The following is a 23,315-nucleotide window of genomic DNA, read 5'->3' on the forward strand; positions in this document are numbered from 1 at the left end:
TTGTCTTGCCACCCCAATTCAATGGGGAGGAATGTAACCCAAACAAAGACACATGGGCATATAGGAATTGTCATATTGGATCAGAGCAGTGGGCCATCTAGTCCAGTACACTGTCTCTGAAAAAAGCTAGTGCCAGATGCTTCAGAGGAAGGTGTAAGAAACCCTGAGGTGAAAAATTATGGAACAATTTATCCATAGAGGAAGTTTCTTCCTAATACATGTCCATTTGTGGTTAATTTATATCCTGAAACGTGAGGATTTATGTCCCTTCTAAAATACCCACTTCTTCTTGTATTATGAGAGGGTAACTAGGAGCTCCTGACTTACCTTTTCTATACCACAGATTACTGTGTATACGTCTTATCATGTATCCTCGTATTTGTCTGCTCTGTAACCTAAACATTCCCAGTCTTATCAATATTACCTCATTTAGAAGTCTCTCCATGGCTCAAATAATTTTGTTGGTCATCTCCAAACTCCCTCTATTCTGCTATATCTTTTTATAGGTAGGGTGACCAGAACTAAACAAATTATTCCAGGAAATGCCCTCCCATTGATATATATGATGGGATTATCAGATGTTCAGTATTAATTCTGTTCCTTATACATTTGAACATTTTGCCTGCTGTGTGGATCACCACTGTTCATTGACCAGATGTTTTCATTGAATAGTTCACAGTCATGGCTGGCTCTTTTTTCTTGAATAGTTGCATTTAATTTAGAATTCAGCAACAAGTAGTTCAAATTATTCTTTCCAAGTCGTGCACCGATCTATGCTGCAGACCTTACCGCATGTATCCCAGTGTATGTTTAAACTTGCTACTAATTTACAGACATCTTTAAAACTTTTCTGCTCATCTTCAAAAACTGCATAACAAAGTAAGATGTGTAGAGTGAAGCTGAAATAGCAGACTTAAGTCAAATTTCCAAAAGTGCCTTGTGACTTACAAGCCTAAGTCCCAATGAATTTCAGTGGGTGTTAATATCCTAAGACATTTAGGTGCTCTTGAAAATTTTACTCGATGTATTTTAAAAAAAAATTGGATTCCTAGCCCCTGAATAAGTTTACAATGATAACAAAACGAATTAATAATGACTTGGTAGCTGAGAGACTACAGTTGCATTCTGAAAAGGGACATATTAAATACACAATTAGTTCAGCCAATTAACATTATACAAGGAATAAGAGAAAAAAGAAAAGTCTGCTGTAATAATAATTGATTATTTATATTTCAGTGTGATCTACTTTACCGTATATAGTGCATTCCTTTGGGGCTATATTGTGGCTTTTAGGACATGGCCTCCTTGGTGGCAGCTCCAAGAGTCGTGCCTAAGGGAAGCTCATCACTCTGGGTAGCAGTGATGGAAGCACATTTGCACCTCTGTTATATCCTGACTCAGGGTGCAACATGTGCTATCCTCCCCTTCCATGTCAGCTCCGCTCAGCAGACTTGTGAAGAAGGCAGCAGGTCTTCCATGGGTTTCTCACAGCTAGTGCTAGCTTCATCTTTCCCCATCTTGCACATTTATGCCAGATGACCACAATCTATTCTTCGGTACACAGTGATTTCAGTGTGATAGAATTTGTCATTATGATTTTTGAATGGAGTTTCATATAAACATCCATTTGCTAGAGTATTACTACCTTCAAGATACATTGTGAAAGATGAATGTGTGTTTTAATGTTGGGCTCACCCATCATTACATCACTGAAGCAGTGTTTCATCATTGACATTTACATGAAAATTGGCCTACTATTTCACAAATTCAAACTAAATTTTGTATTTCAACATCAAAATGTTCTTTGTCTGGGATCTGACTGCTACAAAAATGGAGGGAAATGATCAGCTCGGAACTGTGTTAATTATCAAGTTAAAGTGATTATTATCTATTACAGGTTGTTAACATGAGTCATTTTGTACAGCTTAATAATATTTGTAATGTATGTCAAAATATAAAGGAGTTCCATGTTACACAATATGTACAGTATATCCTGTAAGAGTTACCAAAAGCCAGATAAGCAGAATAGTTATAACAGATGTTCTTTAGTTCTTTAGTGCTTCATAATCAATTTTTCCTCCTTGTAAATAGTCAGGATAACTAACACATTTATACCTGATCTATCATTACTCCTGCTGTTCTGTTGCCATTAGAGCATGGCTTTGGTTGCTGAATGTCCAAAGTCACATTCTGATTAGCTGGTAGAACAGGATATAAACAATGTGAGAGTAGTGACCCTTTGTCTATGACGTCCCTTTTGCTGAAGCTGGGAGTGGCAGCAACTTATTAAGTTTTTCTCTCTTGAAGTAGAAATAGATGAAATAGATGATGGAGGCCAGAACCTTTTGGGAAAGATGGTTTAGTGGCTGGAGCCTCTTGGGCAGGAGCAGCGCGGGAGGGGGTAGGGGGCTGAAACTGACATGCTCCTAGGAAGTTCTCACTCTTCCTCTGAAATAAATGCCATAATAACCCCTTTACCACTGTTAGCCTTGTGCCTCACAGTGCACCCTGAGTATGTATTAATAGCCTGCTAATGCACAGCCTGTTGAGGTTATAGCTGTGAATTACATAATGACAGGTTTCAGAGTAGCAGCCCTGTTAGTCTGTATTCGCAAAAAGAAAAGGAGTACTTGTGGCACCTTAGAGACTAACCAATTGATTTGAGCATGAGCTTTTGTGAGCTACAGCTCACTTCATCGGATGCATGCTGTGGAAACTGCAGAAGACATTATATACACAGAGACCATGAAACAATACCTCCTCCCACCCCACTCTCCTGCTGGTAATAGCTTATCTAAAGTGATCATCAAGTTGGGCCATTTCCTGAGTTTGGGTGGGGGGGGGGTGGGGGGTGAGAAAACCTGGATTTGTGCTGGAAACGGCCCAACTTGATGATCACTTTAGATAAGCTATTACCAGCAGGAGAGTGGGGTGGGAGGAGGTATTGTTTCATGGTCTCTGTGTATATAACATCTGCTGCAGTTTCCACAGCATGCATCCGATGAAGTGAGCTGTAGCTCACGAAAGCTCATGCTCAAATCAATTGGTTAGTCTCTAAGGTGCCACAAGTAAGTCCCCCTTTTCTTTTAGCTGTGAATTAATGTTCCATTGAAGCCAATGGAATGTTTGGATGAACGCAGTAAGTGTGATAGCACAGCAGGGATGATCCGTCTAGAGGTACCTGTAATTCTTCTGCAGCTGTAACTCTACTGGGGCCACCCACATCCCAAGGCAAATGGGAGACTAGTGGCCAGGTTCAAACATTTGCTCAGCAGTATAAAAGAAAAACTGTATATTTACTAGTGCAAGAGCAGAGAATAAATATTTCTATTTATGTAAACAGCAAATATGTGCCTATTTGCACACTGGCATCTCTCCTATCCGCTTCCAAGGAGCTCATAATTGAGCCTGGCACCTGGTTCAGTGTTATGCCTTCCTAGTACTAGCCTGGCACAGCCCTTGCACATCTTCTTGTTTCTCCTCTAAGCATTTTTCCTATACCTTCAAGTACGCACATATCTTCGTGAGGTTTTTGAGCAGTGGCTGTTTGTCCCTATGACCTGGGCTTCTCTCCTGTCTTGGAAAAAGTCTGGCTGAGCCCTCTCTTTTCATCTCACCATTCCATCTGAATGGCCAGCAATGATATCCTGCATCCAGAAAGTCCATGAGTCTGGACAAGGGGAGGATATTGTTCTAATTCGCACACAGGAGAGGGACCAAAGATCCTTGTGCTCGAGAAAAGATCAATGGGTTTCTGTCCAAAACAGTTATTACTGTTCCACAACTACTTGTTTCTGTTCGACTAAGCAACCAATCTTTCCTAGTTAGGGTAACATTTTCCGAAGTACCTAAATGACTTAGTAGCCAAAGTCTCGTTGACTTTCAATGGAACTTTGGTTCCTAAGTCACTAAGGACCAGATTTTTAAAAGTATTTAGGCACTTAAAGATACAGATAGTTCCCAAGTGGGGTTTTCAAAAGTATTTAGATGCTTTAGAAAATCCATCTAGGCACCTATCTGCATCTTTAGGTACCTAAATACTTTTCAAAATCTGACCCTTAGGCGCGTTTAATATTTTTACCTTCAATCTTTTAGAGAATTGCCTCAATAATAGTAGCTGTTGGTGGGATTTCCCAACAGTGCCAGGTTTGGAGGGCTATGTGTGTAAGAGAAGGATAATTTACAGGTAAGGAACAATATTTTCTGAGTTATTCCCTTCAAATTGGGATAGACATGGTTTGCTCGGTCTCTCTCATGACATATAGAGATTAAAATATGGGCAGGTACCTTCATCATAAACCTTATTTAACTGGTTGGATATTTTAATTTCAGAACCCCAATTCCTTTGTTATATCTCATTCTGATTCAAACACTGGGATAATTTTCCTTGCAGATTGGTGGTTTGGGCTCTTCTGGTTTACAACTCCACCAACAACATCAGTTTAGAAGAGCAAGCCATCCGGCAGAAACTCATAAGCAATAATGAAACCATAGGGGATGGACTGAGGGTCCATACAGTGGATGTTGATCCAGTAGGTAGGTAAAGAGGTTTCAACTTTGCCATTCTTCAGGTTTTGTTTGCTTGCCCCAAAACAAGTCCCTTCCGCCCCCTTCCCCCCCTCCCCCCCATTTAGTGAACACTAAAGGCCCTAACAATGGACTTTCCAGTTGTACTGAAATCTGGTATCTTCTAATTGAGATTAAAATTATGACCAGACAATTCCATCAATGGACTCTCAGCAACTGGTCTGTGGGCTTCAAATTGCCATTCTGACATCCAAGTTCTCGACTTCTAACTCAGCATAGCTCTGTAGGCTTCTGTCAATTTACAGCGGCTGATGATCTGGCCTGGTATCTCCAGGACAAAGGTGTACAATGTACAGCACCTAGCCATTACAAACATGTTGCAAGCGCCCACTGGAGAAAAAATGATTGCATGTAAACCACAGAATGATTAATAAAATGTGATGCAAGAGAGACTGATAAATTAAGCTATAATTTACTTGATAGAAGTTAAGATTTGTTCTCATTTATGTACACTGTTGTTTTATAGAAAAATGTACAGCTGAAGAAAACCCTCCAAACTATTTCTGGCCAGATACCAGGCCCACTGTAACCAATTTTACATTGTGCCATGGGAGCTCAGTCCAGATTGCATCAAGAACATGGTAAGTAATCATGGAGACCTGTCAGAAGCTGTTAGCTGTCTAATGGCAAAACCAATATTCAGTATTCACAATTTAGTGTGTATTCCATTTAAATTGTGTCCGATTTAGTCCATGAATTGATCAGCATTATTTTAAAGTGAGGTTACTTTCATATTGTGACATATGCAGGCCCAAAAACAGCACAGAGAGGCACACGTTTTTGGAGTAGAGATATGTCCTTGATTAGTAATAACCGGGGAAAGATACAAATAGACATCACTTCTTCAAGGTGAAATGAGAGCAAATACTGCCTGGTCAAAAAATAACTATAATTGTATCTTCTTACCTAACAGATCTGCTCCTGTTTATCTTCAAATCATTCTTCTTATTTAACTGTCAAAAATAATTTTTTACTACAGCTAGTACTGAAGAACCAATAGTAAACTGGATTCTAAACTGATTTGTCCATCACAAACAGTATTCTCAGCTGAATTCTGGTTGAAGAAGTTTATTTGGTAGGTTCTGAGACCTCCCATCTAGTTAAAGCAAAGTCAGACTCACATTAAATACTCTGAAAAGTGCTCTAAAATCCATAGATTTAACAGAGACACTGGTTTTATGGCTCATTACAACAATTCATAACACACCCAACTGCCTGCTAATCCTCCATTGTCCTACAGTATAGGTATTAATTGCCTGTTTCATTTTAAGTGGTCTCCTACAGTGTGTGTGAACCCCTTAGCAATCTGTCCCACCTTGTATTTAATTTGGACATTCTGGTTATCTTCCCCAGGCCTGAGGAAGAACTCTGTAAAGCTCAAAAGCTAGTCCCTTCCACCAGCAGAAATTGGTCCAATAAAAGATATTACCTCACCTACCTTGTCTTTCTCATTTCCTGGGACCAACACAGCTACAACACCGAAATTTGCATTTTGGCAGTAGTTCGTAATAGCTGGGAGTAAAGATGTGGCTAAGGCTTTAGGCAGGAGGTTTTAAGGTTTCGACTGGGGACTCAGGAAACATAGGTTCAGTATTTGGCCTTGCCATAGACTTCCTGCAATAGACTTCCTGTGTGAGCTTCAGCAAGGCACTTAATCTCTCCATGCCTCAATTTCCCACCTGTAAAATGGGGTAATAATCTTGCCTTTCCTCCACATGTTGGTCTGTCTTCTCTATTCAGACTATATATTCTTCAGAGCACAGACTGTCCTTTCCTGTGTGTTTGTACAGTACCTATCACAATGAGGCTTTGATCTAGGCATGATGGTGATACCAATGATGATAGTAACTATAGTTAATATGATAGCCATAAGCAATGATAAAGGCTATTATGAATGAATGAATTCTTTTAAAGCCATAAAAAGACTTATCTGCCTACATTGTATCTGGGACATGGTCTGAGAAGGCTGATCCAGCTCTTTTACTTTCTGGAAACAAGATGGCAACATGAACATCAGGCTCAAGGTTTTGTGCCAGACAGGAAAACAACCAGAGTTTGTGTTTAACTAACTTACTTCCTCAGCCTGTTAATCTTGTACAAATACCATTAGGTTCTGATTGAACAACATTTGTTGCAAAGTAGCTAGTGCAGGGGTCACACTGTTTTGATGTGTGTGCCACTGAGTGACTACACATTGAAGCTCCTGGCCTTTACTGCCCCAGGACTGCTTATCTCTATTGCACACTCATTGGGGACTACACAATGACTTTGACTGTCAGCATAAAATATTTCTAATCCAAAATTTGTATTCTGCTTTGTAGTAGGCTTTACTTGCCTAGTCGTCTCCAGTAACTCTTGCCAATACTGGGAACAAAAAGAAGCAGGCAACTACATGCTCAGCTGCTACATTGTAGAAACAAAAAGATACCAAACATTTTGTGTGTGTTTGGTTCACAAAGGATGAAATGCACAGCCAAAATGTGTAAGCATTCTGCCATCTGATGTGAAAATGGTGGGCATGATTAAGTGGAAAATGGCAATGGAGCGGAAATTCAGTGATGTTTTGATCCCACCCCTCAAAAAAGGCTCAAATAGACAGCCTATGTAGTTTAACCTGTCCCAGGCATGGAGGAAAATGTTAAATTTAGTAATGTCTCTGTGACACTGGGTCCTAAGCAAACCCCAGAACAACAGAAGACTGACGTGGCCTGCAAACATTGTACAGTATGGATCACAGATTTGGCAGTACTAAAGTAACCAGGTGCTGGTTAGCACATCAGTGAAACCTACTGCCATGTTCTTGCTGATGCATGGAACTCACGTACTCAGTCACAGAAAAAATGTTAGAGGGACAATGCCAGGTTACAATTTATATTTTCCAAAGCTACATTTAAAAAGCATTAAATATGCTATGTCAAAGCACTCAATAGTTAGGATATGCCAGAATTAAGGTTTCCTTAATTTGTCCCGCTTGTGCGTATGTGTTATGATACCATCTTTTATTACAGGGCCTTAGTGTGTTTTTTCTATAGTTTGGAAATATAATCCATGGAAATAATCTATTGCTGTGAGGTTTTAATAACAGAATTTTTAAATGATTACTTATCAGTGATTCTTTAACCCCGGGATACTTCTCAGATTTGTCACATACCCTTTATCACATCCTAGACACCTGCCTACCTTTCCTTGCACAGGATCAAGGATGGCAGAAAGTTTGTGTCCAGCTTTCTTGCAACTGTTCACACTCTTCCTACAGCCACTGCTCTTTTCACATAGGGTTGATTCAAAGCCTAACTAAGTTAAAGTTAAAATATAATGGCAGGATTTGGCACTTTATGTGAAAATTGCAATCTTACTTTTCAAAACATGTGGTCAGGACATATTAGGAATGCTATATTCAGAGTAGCAGCCATGTTAGTCTGTATTCGCAAAAAGAAAAGGAGTACTTGTGGCACCTTAGAGACTAACCAATTTATTTGAGCATAAGCTTTCGTGAGCTACAGCTCACTTCATCGGATGCATAAAGTGGAAAGTACAGTGAGGAGATTTTATATATACACACAGACCATGAAAAAATATACATTGTAAGGAGAGTGATCACTTAAGATGACCTGTTACCAGCAGGAGAGTGGGGTGGGGGGGAGAAAACCTTTTGAAGTGATAATCAAGGTGGGCCATGTCCAGCACATTTCCAGGAGTTTTGAAGTGATAATCAAAGTGGGCCATTTCCAGCACATTTCCAGGAGTTAAAAACTCCTGGAAATGTGCTGGACATGGCCCACTTTGATTATCACTTCAAAAGGTTTTCTCTCCCCCCACCCCACTCTCCTGCTGGTAACAGCTCATCTTAAGTGATCACTCTCCTTACAATGTATATTTTTTCATGGTCTGTGTGTATATATAAAATCTCCTCACTGTACTTTCCACTTTATGCATCCGATGAAGTGAGCTGTAGCTCACGAAAGCTTATGCTCAAATAAATTGGTTAGTCTCTAAGGTGCCACAAGTACTCCTTTTCTTTTTAGGAATGCTGTAGTACCACATAGGTGTTTTGGTCACTCCTCAAATATAACTCTACATCCTCAACTAGTGTAAATCCTCACTGCTACATTGGAGACAATGTAAGTATGGCAATTCACACCAGCTGAGGATCTGGCCCATGGAGCATATCTTTTTTGCACCATTGTTGATGTCACTGGTTTTATACAACAATCAACCACAAATTCCCAATATCGATCATATCTTGTTAATTTTCATTGTAGTTTTGTTGCTGCCAGGACTGTAATTTTAATGTCACATGATGCTGTGAAATTTACAAATGAATTCTGAAACATCCATCTTTATTTTGCTACATTATTCTGAATAATATGACATGCTTTGCATAAATGCATATTCTGTCATTTTTTTCCTCCATAGTTTTTTAAACCCGTACAACTATACATCATACTGGGGCCAACCTGATCTTAGAAATTGCACAGGTAAGTGAATTGATATTCATCCTTTATCTAGAGCAATTTCCCTACACCCTCCTCCCCTTCAGGAACAATGTACACCTCCCCCCAAACTCTCCCATCACCCCCAACCAAGAAGAAGAACATACCAAGAACTAAAGAATATACCAACATGTCATCTGAAGGTTCAAATGGTGTATCTACAACAGCCCAAAACACTGAAAAAATAGTGTCTCCACAACCTAAATGCAGTTCCTGATGTTTCTTGGTCAAACTTTTTCCATTTATTGAAGTTACAGAAGATGGCTACTGGTGTACCTCTTGCAAAAAAGATTACAAAGAAGGAAAGCTTTCCACTGCTAAAATTGATAAAACTGGAGGAGCTTGGTTTGCTAGACCAATCAGCAAAGCCAAAGCTGACAAACTACATGAAAAGGCTGCAAAACACCAAGCCTCTGGACTGCAAGCCTTATAACCCAGTCATTGTAAAAGCCAGTTTTAGAAGTACTGAATGAGGCTGTTAAGAATGCTGCAGAGACAACACAGTTTATGTGAATAAACACAGCTGTTGGCATCATACTTTCTATTTAAGCAAGAGATACCACACACTACAAACTGGAGGCCAATGTTAAGTGCATTGTCACTTGTTAACCCTGAAGTTGGACACTGTTTCTGAACAAGATTGGCAAGTGCTCGCTATCTTTCTGCAAGAAACTCAACTGACTGATTAGAAGCATGAAATGCAAAAGTGAAAGATTCAGCAGTTGAAAAAGTGAAGAACTGTCTCACCGCATTCAAAAAATTAGCATACATGACCGACGAATGCACCAGTGCAAATTGGCATCAAGCATTAAGTCATTGTATACATTATCTTAGTGTCAGTGGTAGGCCTGTAGATACATTTCTAGAAGTTCAGGTTATAGAAGACACATCAGCTGCATGTGTGACAACCCACATCTTAGAGTTAAATGCTTGTAAATTGAACACCAAACAGATGGCTGCTTGTGCATTTGATGGAGCTGCAAACTTCTCTGGAAGACATGGTGGAATACAAGCTTTGCTCAGAGAAAAGTGTAACCATAATCTCTCTTATACACACGCAGAGGCCATCTTAACTTCAGTATCCAAAAAGATAATGGAACAAAAAATTAAGCAATCAATTTGCAAACACCTAGAAGATAATAAGGTGATAAGTAACAGCATGTCAAACCAATCAAATAGCTTTCTCTAACAGGGTAACAAGCTTAGTGGATGGGGAGAAGTGGTAGATGTGGTATATCTTGCCTTTAGTAAGGCTTTTGATACTGTCTCAAATAACCTTCTAATAAGCCAACTAGGGAAATACAACTTGGAGCTACTATAAGGTGGGTGCATAACTGGTTAGAAAAATGTTCCCTGAGAATAGTTATCAGAGGTTCACTGTCAAGCTGGAAGGGCATATTGAGTTAGGTCCCGTAGGGATTGGCTCTGGGTCAATATCTTCATAAATGATTTAGATAACGGCATCGAGAGTACACTTATCAAGTTGTGAATGATTCCATCTTGGAAGGGGTTGCAAGTGCTTTGGAGGATAGGATTAAAATTCAAAATGATCTGGACAAACTGGAGAAATGGTCTGAAGGAAATAGGATGAAATTCAATAAGCAATTGGGCTGTGATGTGATAAGAGAATTTGAATACAGAGTGGAATGTCATATGACGAATGAATGAAGATTTTGCTTCAGCTTCTTTTTTATCATCACTAGTAGGTTAACCTGATCTTTGTGCTATGTTTCCTGGGATGAAAGAAGTAGGAATTCATCTCTTGCTACCCCTACTCACAACAGCTCCAGTTGGGCATTCTTTTTCATCAATGAATAGAATTTTGTGCTTTGAAAGACGTCGACTTCTGCATCATCATGTGAATGAACTAATGAGCATAGCAACCGAAGGACTGGAAGTACCGTACACACAAGAAGGCACGATAGAGGAGCACACTTCATTCAAGAAGTTCATTAACAGAGTTGTGCAAAATTACAAGAAACCAAAAAGGATGTAGATATAGTGCTTCACTGAAGGCCTGAGTAGCCGACTTTAATATATGTGATGATATTAAAACAGGAGTTAAAGTAATAAAAGGGTCTTGAAACATTTTTCAGTTTTTACTATGGTGACATACAGCCCATCTTCGCTCTCACGGTCTCATCCCCCTGTAAATTCTAACACACACCCCTAATTTCAATGCCTGGGGAAAATACTGTGGAGCATTCTTGTGATGTTTGGTTTCTCCACCCTATGCCACCATGTCTCCCTCACTCATACTAAATTATTTCAATATTTTTTTTAAAAAATCAAAGCAAATATTTAAAATCTATGAGAAAACAACAAATTGAATCCAGCCTATCCATGACAGTCTCTGGATCAAATTCGGTGCCATGAGTTAAATTTTTTATGCCTAGAGTGGGGGCAGGTGTTAATTTGCATCAAATTGACAGTCTGTTCCAGTCTGATTTTCAAATGTTTTGTACCTGGGCCCTGATTCAAAGCCATTGAAGTCAATAGAAAGGATTCCAGGGGACTTTGGATTGGACTCCTGGAGCCTTATTCTCATTTACACAAAGACAGCTTTATATCACACTGGTTGTAAAGTGGGAATAAATTACATGTATACCCATTTTATGGCCTTTTTACACTGCCAGAGTAATGTAAAGGGCCTTAGTGTAAATTGGAGTCATGTTCTTTGTGTACACCAGTGCAAAGTGGATACAGTCACTGGAACATAGGAGTGTAGAATTCTTATTTGGTAGCATTTTAAAGCCAGTTTGAACTTATTTTGCATGGGTGTAAGTGACCATATAAGGGATAAGGCAGTGCAGAATCAGGCACTCGGGTGTAAAATGAATGTAATGTTAGCCAACAGGGCAACAGTGGTTGTATATCAGGAAAAATAACAAATGTGTGAGTGTAGATAAAGTGATTTGTTTATAGTTTTTTCTCCTACATTCATCACTCTACCTCCTTAGCCTGTAAAATACGTTTTTGTGCACACTCACAGAGTGCCAATTTTTTTCAGATTACATGGCTTGACCTTTTGTACTGATTTTCTGACCAACTGATGCCCCAAGTCTAATTTACACCACTATTTGGGTGTGGCCCACATTGCCACTATATTAAACACCCAATCTTGTCAGAAAAAGCCCTTATATGAGATGTACTTGTCATGCCATTCACGCATAGGCTCTGGGTGAAATGAACTCAATAGAAAAATTCCAATTGACTTCAGTAGGGTCAGGATTTCACTTTCTGAACCCAAAAAGGAGTTAAATTTCTCCTGGAACTGGGACATCAGGAGACCCACTGTTTGGTCTCAGGGATGAAGGAGAATTTGGTTTTCCCAAAGAGAAAGACAGTATAAGATAAGGGCAGGAAAGGAGAGAAGGGAAGGGAAAAGGAAATATGCTTATCTTCTTTCTTTTCCCCCTCTTTTCTTCTTTCATTCATCCATTCTAATCTTTTCCTACTTTAAATGAGGATAAACCCAGATGAAATTAGTAAAAGAAAGAGGAAACAGAGAAGTACATTATATAAGTTCAGCCCATCCTATATACTTTATGTTGATTAATTATTATGTTTGTTCAGTTAGCACTGAATACATTGTAAATCAACAAGCAAGAATATCTCTTCACATGTATCCCTTTCTCCTTGTGCTCCCTTTTACCTATGTTCTCACAGAAAATGCAGCTGATATAGCCAATCAACTTCTGAACCTCACTGGTGAAGGGCAGCAGCTGACCTCAGACAAAGTCAATGATGTTGTGCAGAAGCTTAAAAAAATTGTGAATGATGAAGAAATTGATGAGTCTTTGGGTTCTACTGTGGTGACAATTTTTTCCAATATTTTAACAAGTTCAGACAGTGTTTTGGCAGCATCATCTTCTGAGTAAGTGTTTCTGAATTTGAGGGAGGAGGTTGAGAAAGTGTTTTACTACCTGTTGGGGTATGGGATCATAAAAACCTCAAGCTTGCTAAATAGAGATACACAAGATACAGCAACCTACCTTAGACTTTTGATTAAGTCCCTTGAAAGACATTTTTCCAGGTGAGATGACTTATAAGATATTTTTCCAAGAGACGTATATCAAGTCTCAAATTAATGGGCTTGACAAAAAGTTAACTATTTTGATATAAGAAATGAAACTGTAATATGAATTTAAATATTATTGGAATATTATTCTGTAGCCAGAAATGTCAGACAGACAGATCCTTCCTTAGTGCAAATCAGCATAAATACACTGGTTTCAATACCTATATTGATTTACGTCATTTGAGGATCTGGCCCAGAGAGATCAATCTATCAAATCTCCTGTTGGGTTAACAAAAATTAGTGTCAGAAATGGACTCAAAGCTCACAAGACTCATTTTCTTTCCTGATGCTGTATTACTGGTTTCATCATTATTTTTCTTTCTTCTCATCTCTTCTGTTTTGTTTATATGTATATAGATAGATATAGATATATAAAAACAACATTTTTGTTTTTAATTTTCTTCGTTTTTAGAGCTTTAAAAACTATTGATACCTTAGCCTTAAAGATTCAGTTCACTGGACCATCCATGAGCATCTCAACTCGGAACTTGGCACTTGGAGTTTCTTCTATTAATTCAACTTCATTTAGTGGATCCTCCTTCAGTGTTGGTCCCCAGAACAATGCTTCAGATTTTCAGGTACAGAACAGACATTTACACTGGAACCCAAAATATGTCTGATGTTAAGAATTATTACTTATTAGGTATGATACAGTAGCACTGAACCCAGTTGGGAGTATTGATTACCTTTTCTCCCGCATTCTTTCAAATAGTTTAATTTAGTACTTCCATGGGTTATAGGAACTCCAGACCAAATTGTGACTGTTACAAATTTAAATGTTTTGCTGACATATTCCAAACTAGCTCAATTTTTTCATCTACTTGGAAAAATGAGGAGGGAAAATATCCTCTATTAATCTTCCCGTCTCCTGAATTAGACTTTGGCAATGTGTTAGCCAATACACATTATTTAATAGCCCCATATGATTGTCACTTATAACTACCTTTTACAAATAACTGATGATGTTTCTTGGGTTGAGTGTTGCTTTACTGGTGTAAAAACAGCTGATGATGTTGGTATCTCTGCCTACAAAAATAATATTGTTGATTTCATACATCGTTTTGCTGATGACCAGAAGTTCCTACGAAATACGTAGCAAGAGTTAAACCCAGGGCAATTTCACTATATCAACAAAATGCCCCACCTGCTTTATTACACACTTCCAAGTGAGCAAAAAATGGTGAATTTCAGACTTACAATAATGTGTCACTATTGTATCTAAAATTCTTCTTAAAGATGACCAAAAGAAGTTGATTGAACTTAGTGTATCTTAGTGTCACCCATGAAAAATAATGAAATATGGGTGTTTTCATCTCAGGCATAGAGATGGATTGTATATTTTTACCTCTCAAATCTACATGTACTCAGCGATGTAATTTTAAAGTTTCCTAAGCAGGTGTCTGCACTCAGTCCTCCTGAACAGTAAATCCAAGGTAGAATCTGCATGAAGGACTTCATCGGTGTTGTGGTACAAGCTTTCATGGATCAATATGGAAACCTCCAACAGTTTTTTAATAATTCTGCTTATTATGAGCCAAACCCCGAGTTCTGCTGTGCACCTGCATCTTCCATTGACTCCAGCAGGAGATAAATGTCACCAGCTCTTTGATTTTGGCTTCAAGTTGTTAAATATATTTTTCCTCACAACATCCCTGTGAGCTATAAAGTGCTATTCCCATTTTGTTACAGATAGGGAACTGAGGTACAGAGAGACTAGAGGCCAGATTTTTAATGGTATTTAGGTGCCTAAAAATGAAGATAGGCAACTAGTAGGATTTTCAAAAGCCCCTATGTACCTCATTCCCATTAAATCCTGCCAGGCACCTGTCTGCTTCTTTAGGCACATAAATATATGTAAAAATCTGGCCTTATGTGACTTGACTAAGATCACACAGGGAGCCTGTGGCAGAGCAGAGAATTGATCCTGAGTTCCTTAGTGCCCTAACCATGAACTGTCATGGCTCTCCCACTTGACCACATGCCAAACACATAGTCTCTGTTTAAGCCTGCAGTGTAGGTGAAGGTAGGTGAGGGTTAAAAAAAAAACACAATAAAAATATTTCTATTATAAACAAATAATCAGACCTGAGGAGCTAATTTCATAATTTAAACATGAAGTTGTGCTAACAGCTAATGCAGATCATTACAGTATAGTGTAACAGAATAATATTGCTGTAATATGCATGAGAAACTAAATTCTCTGTTGGTGTAAACTTGCTATTAAATAACTTGTCATTTCTGTAAGTAACATGCAAATTTATGGCACGATGTACATTCATAACAGTATCATAAAATATTATAGTATTTTAAAATATGGTTCATATTATCTTCTGGACATAAAATTCAAAGGATCAAATTCTCTGCAGGTGTAAATAGGCCTTGTGACATTTACCTTAATGGAGTTTCATTCATTTTCACTCACAGAATTTCACCCATTTTTCTCCAAATCAAATTTAGTGGAAATGGATGAGGAAGTTATGTTATTAATAAAGCTTGATTGCTGAGTGTTATAAAAAAAGGAACAATTATCATTCAGTTTTCACCTTGCATTTATGGAGAGATGAAAGGAAAAATTCTACATTTAGATCTGGGATGTCCTGCATGTATAATAAAAAATATCATCTGTGGCATGAGGACATCCAGGAATATTAGAATTTTCTTGCCCTGGAATAATTTATTACAGGACTGTTTAAATAATGATGAAATCCAGATTGTGCCATAAGAAAAGACAAGTTTATTAATAATGTTCCTATTGGAACACTGAGTTGGTTTTCAGGCTTTTACACTTCCAACAGCTTGTTGAGAATTCTTAGCCCCTTCCCCATCAAAAATTTCCTCAACATCTGTGGTCACAGTTTATATTTCCATGTTTATTAGGCAAAAATTTTTCTCTCCTCTCTAGATGGAAATTCTCTTTCACAAGGTCAAGAACTTCTACCAAATATTGTGATGATCTTTAGGGAATCTTAAAAACCTCAAGCTATATTTCAGACAGCTTCTAAATGTTGTTTTATTTTTTTCCTCTTAAGATGGATATCAAGCAAATCTATCCACAGCAGCTTGAAGAAATTGTACTTTAGTCAAGTATCCTACAGTTCTTGCCAAATCTTTGACTGTTAGCATTTGGGAATTCATTTTGTTAAATTGTTCCTGTAATATATGCCTATTTTTAGAGAAACCTCTTCCATTCTCTTCACTGAACCTAATAAGACATCTCTAGTAGATGCAGAGTTTCTACTAGCCTTAGCCAATTTATTCTTTGAGGACAACTTACCAGATGAATTTGGCTCTGTGTCCTGTCTGTCTGTCAGGTATTATCCATAAACAGCTGTGATTTTTACAAATGCATGTGTTCTTCACAAATGCTTGATAAACAGTTTGTGTGAACAGGCCTTGTAGCCTATGTCTTGGTTGCTGTTGCTATTTGTACCCTCTGAGTTATCACTTGTGTCACATGATTGGTTGATGTAAGCTTATACACACTGGGAGTCCCCTTTAATGATCCTATATTATCTATGAACTACTGATAATTATTCAAATCAAGTGTGGGAATAATAAGTGCTTTCCAAAATGGCTGCAGAAACTGTAATACATTCACACATTTTTTGCTCTAGTATTTTTAATGTCCATGAGCATTCTTGTCAATGAATATTCATTCTTTCAAATGTTTACAGTAAGCATATAATAAGGGTTGCAAATACCAGTGTGTCATTCACAAGAGTATTTATGAATATATCTTTTTCTGTTGGCCAGTTCTATTTTCCTGTTTAGAGATGGGCTTTTATAGATAATGTTACCAGACACAATGAAGTATTGTAGGTTCCAAAATCCCTTGTGCCATAGTTCCAGATGGTACTCAAGAACTTGAAAGATGGTACTTGAAAGAACGTTCCTGAAGAAATAATATAGAGGTTTAACCAATGACAGTATAATTTCTTTTGTTTACAAATGTTCTTTCACCAAGGTCAAGTCTTCTGGGCCTTAAATATCAACCATAGCGCTTTTGACCTTTTCAGTCCCTGTTAATGGCTCTGTTACCCACTAATATGAATTTGTAAACTAGTGTAATATGTGTTTATATTCATAGGCACTCATACAAAATTTCAGCACTGATGTTCCCATGTCTACTTGTCTGTTAAATTCAGTGTCTTGTTCAGAAAGTTGTAAGTCTCTTGTCTCTTCCATTGTAGCTGCAGGAAAAGAGGAGGCTCTCAGATATATGACAGTGCTGACTGTCAAAATAAGGACCTGATTGCATGGACTGATGGATTGATTGACAGACTTCTAGCTGTTTGACACATTCCTGTATAGTCTATCCTTATTCTGACTCTAGGGAGTTTCTCATTTTTGCCATATCTAGTTGGTGACCCTAAATGTAATTTAAAAAAAATCTTTGTTTTTTTCTTCCCCAGATTGTTTCACACGGAAACTGGACATGCTGATAAGCTATTACAGAATTCAAAAGGGAGAGAATTAAATCTTTTCTAAATGACAAACAACAACATTAATCTAACACTATTGTTACTGCATTAGTCAGTATAAACAGAATTCCAGAAGGAAACATGTCGTTTACTCACTAATTTTGAATATGAGTTATGTAGAAGCTGCTAAGTGGAAACATTTGTTGGTCTCATGGGGAAATTACACATTTAAATATGGTCAACTAAAAATCCACCTTCTAGCAATTTACATGTGTATCAAAAAGTCACTGCAAGACAATCTTAACAAAAAACTGGGGGGAAAGTCCATTAGCACTCATTTATTCCAATGTTGTTTATTAACGTAAAACGGCTAAAAATGTCTCTTAAGACAAGTTAAATATAGCCAGGGCCCATGTATTCTGTGATTTGGTAGAGTTTGCCACAGATCAACCCCTTAATATAGAATTGTGCTCCAGGTTAAAGCTTTCATTTTATAAAGACAAATATTTCTAGCCCTTAGAAAATATTCTAAGGCTTTGTTTATACTGGAAATCCTGTACTCTTTTCCCCAGCAAAGGGGTAAGTGCACTGGTGCTTTCAGCACTGTAAGAGTTAATGTGGATAGTAGCCACCGTTAATTTGCATGATTCTATAGTTAAAATGCCTGAGCCCTGCCCACACTGGTGCTCCCATTGCCTCTAGCACTAGTGCAGCCACACTGCTGCTAGAAAGTGGGACATTTTCTAGTGAAGATACACTCAAAACATAAATTAAGTGTAAACTGAAGCAGTGTTGTGTTCCTGAAACAATGGCCCAGCTCTGCAACAATGGCCAAGGAGTACAAAGCATTCCTCATAAAGGCGAAGGCAAAGTTGGTCAGTGTGCTCCCTTACTGCTTGGTTGTTCTCCTGGGTATAAGTGAGAGTAACATGAAGGGTGCTGTAAATTACTGTCACTGATCTGGGCCCCCAGGGATCAATACAGCAGCTGGAGATTGCCTTTGTCTACTTCTTGAAGCTATTTGGGCACAGGGCCTGTCTTTTTGTTCTGTGTTTGTACAGCACCTCACACATTGGAGCCCTGGTCCATGATTGGGCTCCTAGGTGCTACAGTAATACAAATAATAATATGTCTCAAGCCTGGACTCCCACAAGGAAGATGTAAAAACATACCAGAACATTATTTTGGACTGTTTCAATCCTCATCTAGCTCCATGCCATATTTATGTTAATGGTTATTGTAGTCTTATGTTCAAATCACATTTGACAATATTGCGGGGAGTTTGCACGGATTCAGTGGACCTTGCTTGATTTCATTTTTGGTCTAATCTGCTCTTTCCTCTTTTTATAAAACAGTTAGATTTTGACAAGAATCAGGGAAATGCCCTGGCTTCTGTTGTTCTGCCCTCAAGTTTACTGAAGAATTTAAGTCAAGATGAGTTTGAAGCTGTATCTAGAGCTCAGTTTACATTCTTCAACAAAAATGGACTTTTCCAGGCAAGTGAAAATATGCTTGAACCAATTTCACCTGGACTGAAGCAAGTGAGCCTGCCAAAGTATAATCATTTTGCAATATCTCATGAGTTATAGAAATTACATGGTAGTAGTAGAGGTAGGCATTAGGAATGAGTATTGCATATTAATAATGACTGGCTTGCCAGTATTTAGTAGTTAGGTTATACATTACGTCAGAGATCTTACTGCAATTCTAAGGAAAGTTTCCTTCCGTATCACACAAACTTCTGCTCATAATAGTCTAGAAGGAATTGATATCCAAGTGGCCACAGGCATAGATTGACATAGCTCCACTGTGTTCAGTTGAGCCACGCTGTTTTACACCAGCTTGGAATTGAGCCTAAAATTATTTCTGCTAAAATTATTTCTCTTCCTTTTTTTTTTAAGTGATCACACAGAGTGAAATTTACCCGTGTGCAGATCAGCACAAGGCGTATGTACCAGTTAAATCCCACTGATACCTTTGTGCTGGTACTTTGCACAGGGGTTAATTCCACCGATAAGAGAGCACGTTAACTTTACTGTTGACCATCACAGATACGCATTCTCAATCCCCATGCAGTGTGTTTACACCTTATATACAGGTTTTCTGAGGGGAAATGGTTACTCAATAAGGTTAGTGATATTGAGATCAGAGAACTGAGGGGATCTAGGTATTTTTTTTTTCATTAAGTCTGATCATGTGATAATCACTTACCAGGTCCTCATGCACCAACAAGTAAGGAAGATCTTCACAATTGAAAAAATCACTGTACATTCAAAAGATATTGTATTCATTCAGAAGAAAACAGTTTTCATAATGAACAGTGTTTTTGGCTTGAGTTCATTTTCCCTTGAATTAGTATTTCAAATGACCTTTGGCTCTTGTGCATCCGCAGGACTCTGTGGTATTGTGTTGTGTGTATATTATTATTTTTATTGGCACTGTTTTGAGATACTTGAGATAATCCAGGCTAGCAAAATACATGTGACCCATAGTTGCCTTCTGAAATACACCCTGCAGTATCTGCAGCTGTTTTAAACAGTTTTCATTTTTAAAATTCATTTTTATTGAAAACCAGGATGATTCCAGTGAGTCAAGAAAACAGAAGCATACAACAGTAGGTTTTGTCATAACGACACAAAATCCCTATAATGATAAAACATTCTATCTTAATAAATAGCACTAAGCTTGGTCTTCAGAAGCTCCATCATGATTAGTCCTGACTAATCACGATTTCTTCATATTTTATATTAAGGGGCAAAGTTCAACCATAATGATTATAACTTACAATTAATGATACCCTCTCAAAAGACAAATGACATGCCTGACGCCAGATTAGTATTTGGTTGATCTGTCTGATTTCCTTGCGTATGTTCCTGAGTGGTACGAGAATGTGAATGTCAATAAGAAAGATATATTTGATAGGAAGACAATAAAAATGTAAAGCCGCACTAATACTGCAAGCAATTTTTTCAGGAATAGTTTACTTTTTGAAACCATTCATTTAGGCAGTCTAGGTGTGCTCGGTCAGACGTTTGAGAAAGTGAGCATGTGCAAAAACCATATTTTCAATTTGCACATGTGAGCATTTATGCATTCATCAGACCATAAAATAAAAACAGTAACTTGTGACCGATCTCAAGTAGCCAAGATTTCAATCCTATAAGGAGCTCTGACCTCTTCACCGATGCAGGACAAACAGTGAATACTCACTGAGAACTCTTGACAAGCCATCCAGAATTTTTTTTTTAATTGTCAAAAACCTATGTTAAATATTTTCGAGCCATTAAAAATGTTTGAGGAAATCATAATGTGTTCACAGATATTCCTAAACACAAGAGACTAATTTCCCTAGACAAATCATGTGTGGAGAGTTATTTGCCATTCTGTAAGAAGGGAGTACTAGAAGAGGAAGAGGAGGGTTTCTTTCTGGAGATGGCTAGATGGATGCATGAAGAAGGGAAAATTCTCATTTCAAAATGTCATCCTAATCCAGACTAACATTCCCATCTTTCCTTGGAGTACTAATATTATACTGATACTATATTAATAAAAAGACCACCTTGTTCTTGTATAGGGCTTTTCATCTCTAGATCTCAAAGCACGTTTAAACAAACAACATCAGTGCTTGTGCTATCGAAAGCTAGTCAAATGCCTCTTCAAGAAGAGGCTTCCAAAGAGCACTCAATGCTGCTTGATCATTTCAGCTACAGTAGTTTATATTGGATTCTGATTATGAAGACAATTAAATAATGGTCATTTCCTATTCAAATAAACTACAATATAAAATAATCTGCAGAACATCTCAATCAACAGAAATTTATTGTTTGGTGCATGAAGCACTTTCTTCTGTTAGTGTAAATATATGTAATAAATGCACAGTTCAAAACTTTAAAATAATCTCCACTGGTGTTGGCTATGCCATGTCTCTATTTGAGAGAATGCTAATTGGTGCTATTACATTACACTCTACTATAATTATCTTGTTTGTTAAAGTTTATATGAAAACTTGATTTTAAAAGACTCTATTTTGAGCCTCTGAAGATAGTATTTTAAAATGGTACAGTCTATATGAATTGTATTGAATAGCTATATAAATATTCAACATTTCCTCTCAGATCCCTATAATAGTTCCAGCCACACAATCCCTTCATTTTTATACTTCTTATATTCTCCTGCCTAAAAACTTTTCCCCAACCTTAATTCAGTCCAAACTAACATCATAAGAAGAAATATTAATTGTATTTTATTTTAATTTACAAATGTCTCCTATCCCCTCTTAACAAAGTGTGGGAACCAGGCATCAAATGGCCTTTTGAAGTCTAGCCTCCAATTTTTTCACTAAGTGGCTGATCCAAAGCCCACTGAAATCAGTGGGAGTCATTCCACAAGCTTCATTAGGCTTTGAATCAGACACTAAAAATTAAGAGGGTAGACTTATAGGTTCATAGATATTAAGGTCAGAAGGGACCATTAAGATCATCTAGTCTGACCTCCTGCACAACGCAGGCCACAGAATCTCACCCACCCACTCCACAGAATCTCACCCACCCACTCCTGCGGAAAAACCTCTCACCTATGTCTGAGCTGTTGAAGTCCTCAAATCATGGTTTAAAGACTTCAAGGAGCAGAGAATCCTCCAGCAAGTGACCTGTTCCCCATGCTGCAGAGGAAGGCGAAAAACCTCCAGGGCCTCTTCCAGTCTGCCCTGGAGGAAAATTCCTTCCCAACCCCAAATATGGCAATGAGCTGAACCCTGAGCATATGGGCAAAATTCACCAGCCAGATATCTTTTGCTGTGTGAACATAAATAGATTTGTAAAAATGTGGCTCATCTCTCTATGCCTTCTCAGAGCAGGTTAGGAATAGCACTGTGGCAGTAATAAAGCCAGTCTCCAGTTGAAATTACTGCCAAATAGGACTGTGTTAGAAATATTGTCTCTTACTATATTGTGTCACTTAGAACTTTTTTTTTTCACATCTTGTGTCGCCTCATGGCCACTTGCTGTCAGGTAGTATATAATGCTGCAGGTGGTGAATAGATCATGTTAATATTATAGGTAATGCCAAAAAAAAAAAAGTATCCACCTCATGCTCCCAGAGGCTGTTTTGTCAATATGATAAAAAAGCTCCAGTTCACTCTTGGTTCGGGAAATGATCTAATTATATCACAGCTGGTTATCAGTTAGCAGTGTTTGAGGTATAACGGTAGTTGGCATCAAACAAAGTGATTTAAGAGAGAAATTTTATGGAAATTGCCTTACAATCTGCCCTCAGTTATGTGCTTGTATATGTTTATGATAATAAAGGAAATAGCAAAGGAAAAGCTGTAATTTGAGCTTATAAACAGGATGTTCTTATGGGTGGTCTTAAGTATAGAAGTGCTGACCGTTTGTTTATTCTGGCACACTGCAAAAATAAACTCATTTTCTCTGGCTAGTGTATTTGGTGCTCTGATAATATTTATTGCATTTTTCAATCCTTCAAAGGATGCAGAAATGAATGCCAATTTAACCAGTTTTGTAGTGGCATGCAGTATTGGAAATGTTACCATCCGGGACCTTCAGGATGCTGTCAAAATTACAATTAAACATACCCTATTCCAGGTAAGAAAAAACTGGTGTAACCAGAGGTAAAAAATTGCAAATTGTATCTGGCAGTGGTAGAATCAGTGGTAGAAAGATTATCATTGGTTTTGTTGGGTTTGAGGAAAGATTCCAGTAGAGTGGAAAACTT

At 37.9% G+C, this 23,315-nt stretch overlaps 1 protein-coding gene across 2 annotated transcripts in view; it reads left to right on the top strand.

The window, feature by feature from the left end:
- The window catches only part of ADGRG6 (adhesion G protein-coupled receptor G6), a 153,874-nt gene that overhangs the window by 94,331 nt on the left and 36,228 nt on the right, over positions 1–23,315 (top strand). For both annotated transcript variants that reach the window (XM_073337489.1, XM_073337490.1), the window contains 7 exons: positions 4,394–4,536; positions 5,054–5,168; positions 9,004–9,065; positions 12,750–12,957; positions 13,574–13,739; positions 18,938–19,078; positions 23,069–23,185. In XM_073337489.1, coding sequence (XP_073193590.1) covers positions 4,394–4,536; positions 5,054–5,168; positions 9,004–9,065; positions 12,750–12,957; positions 13,574–13,739; positions 18,938–19,078; positions 23,069–23,185 — 952 coding nt within the window. The remainder of the gene's footprint in view (positions 1–4,393; positions 4,537–5,053; positions 5,169–9,003; positions 9,066–12,749; positions 12,958–13,573; positions 13,740–18,937; positions 19,079–23,068; positions 23,186–23,315) is intronic.

This window comes from Lepidochelys kempii, chromosome 3 (genome assembly GCF_965140265.1).
Source record: "Lepidochelys kempii isolate rLepKem1 chromosome 3, rLepKem1.hap2, whole genome shotgun sequence".
NCBI classification, from domain to species: Eukaryota; Metazoa; Chordata; order Testudines; family Cheloniidae; genus Lepidochelys; species Lepidochelys kempii.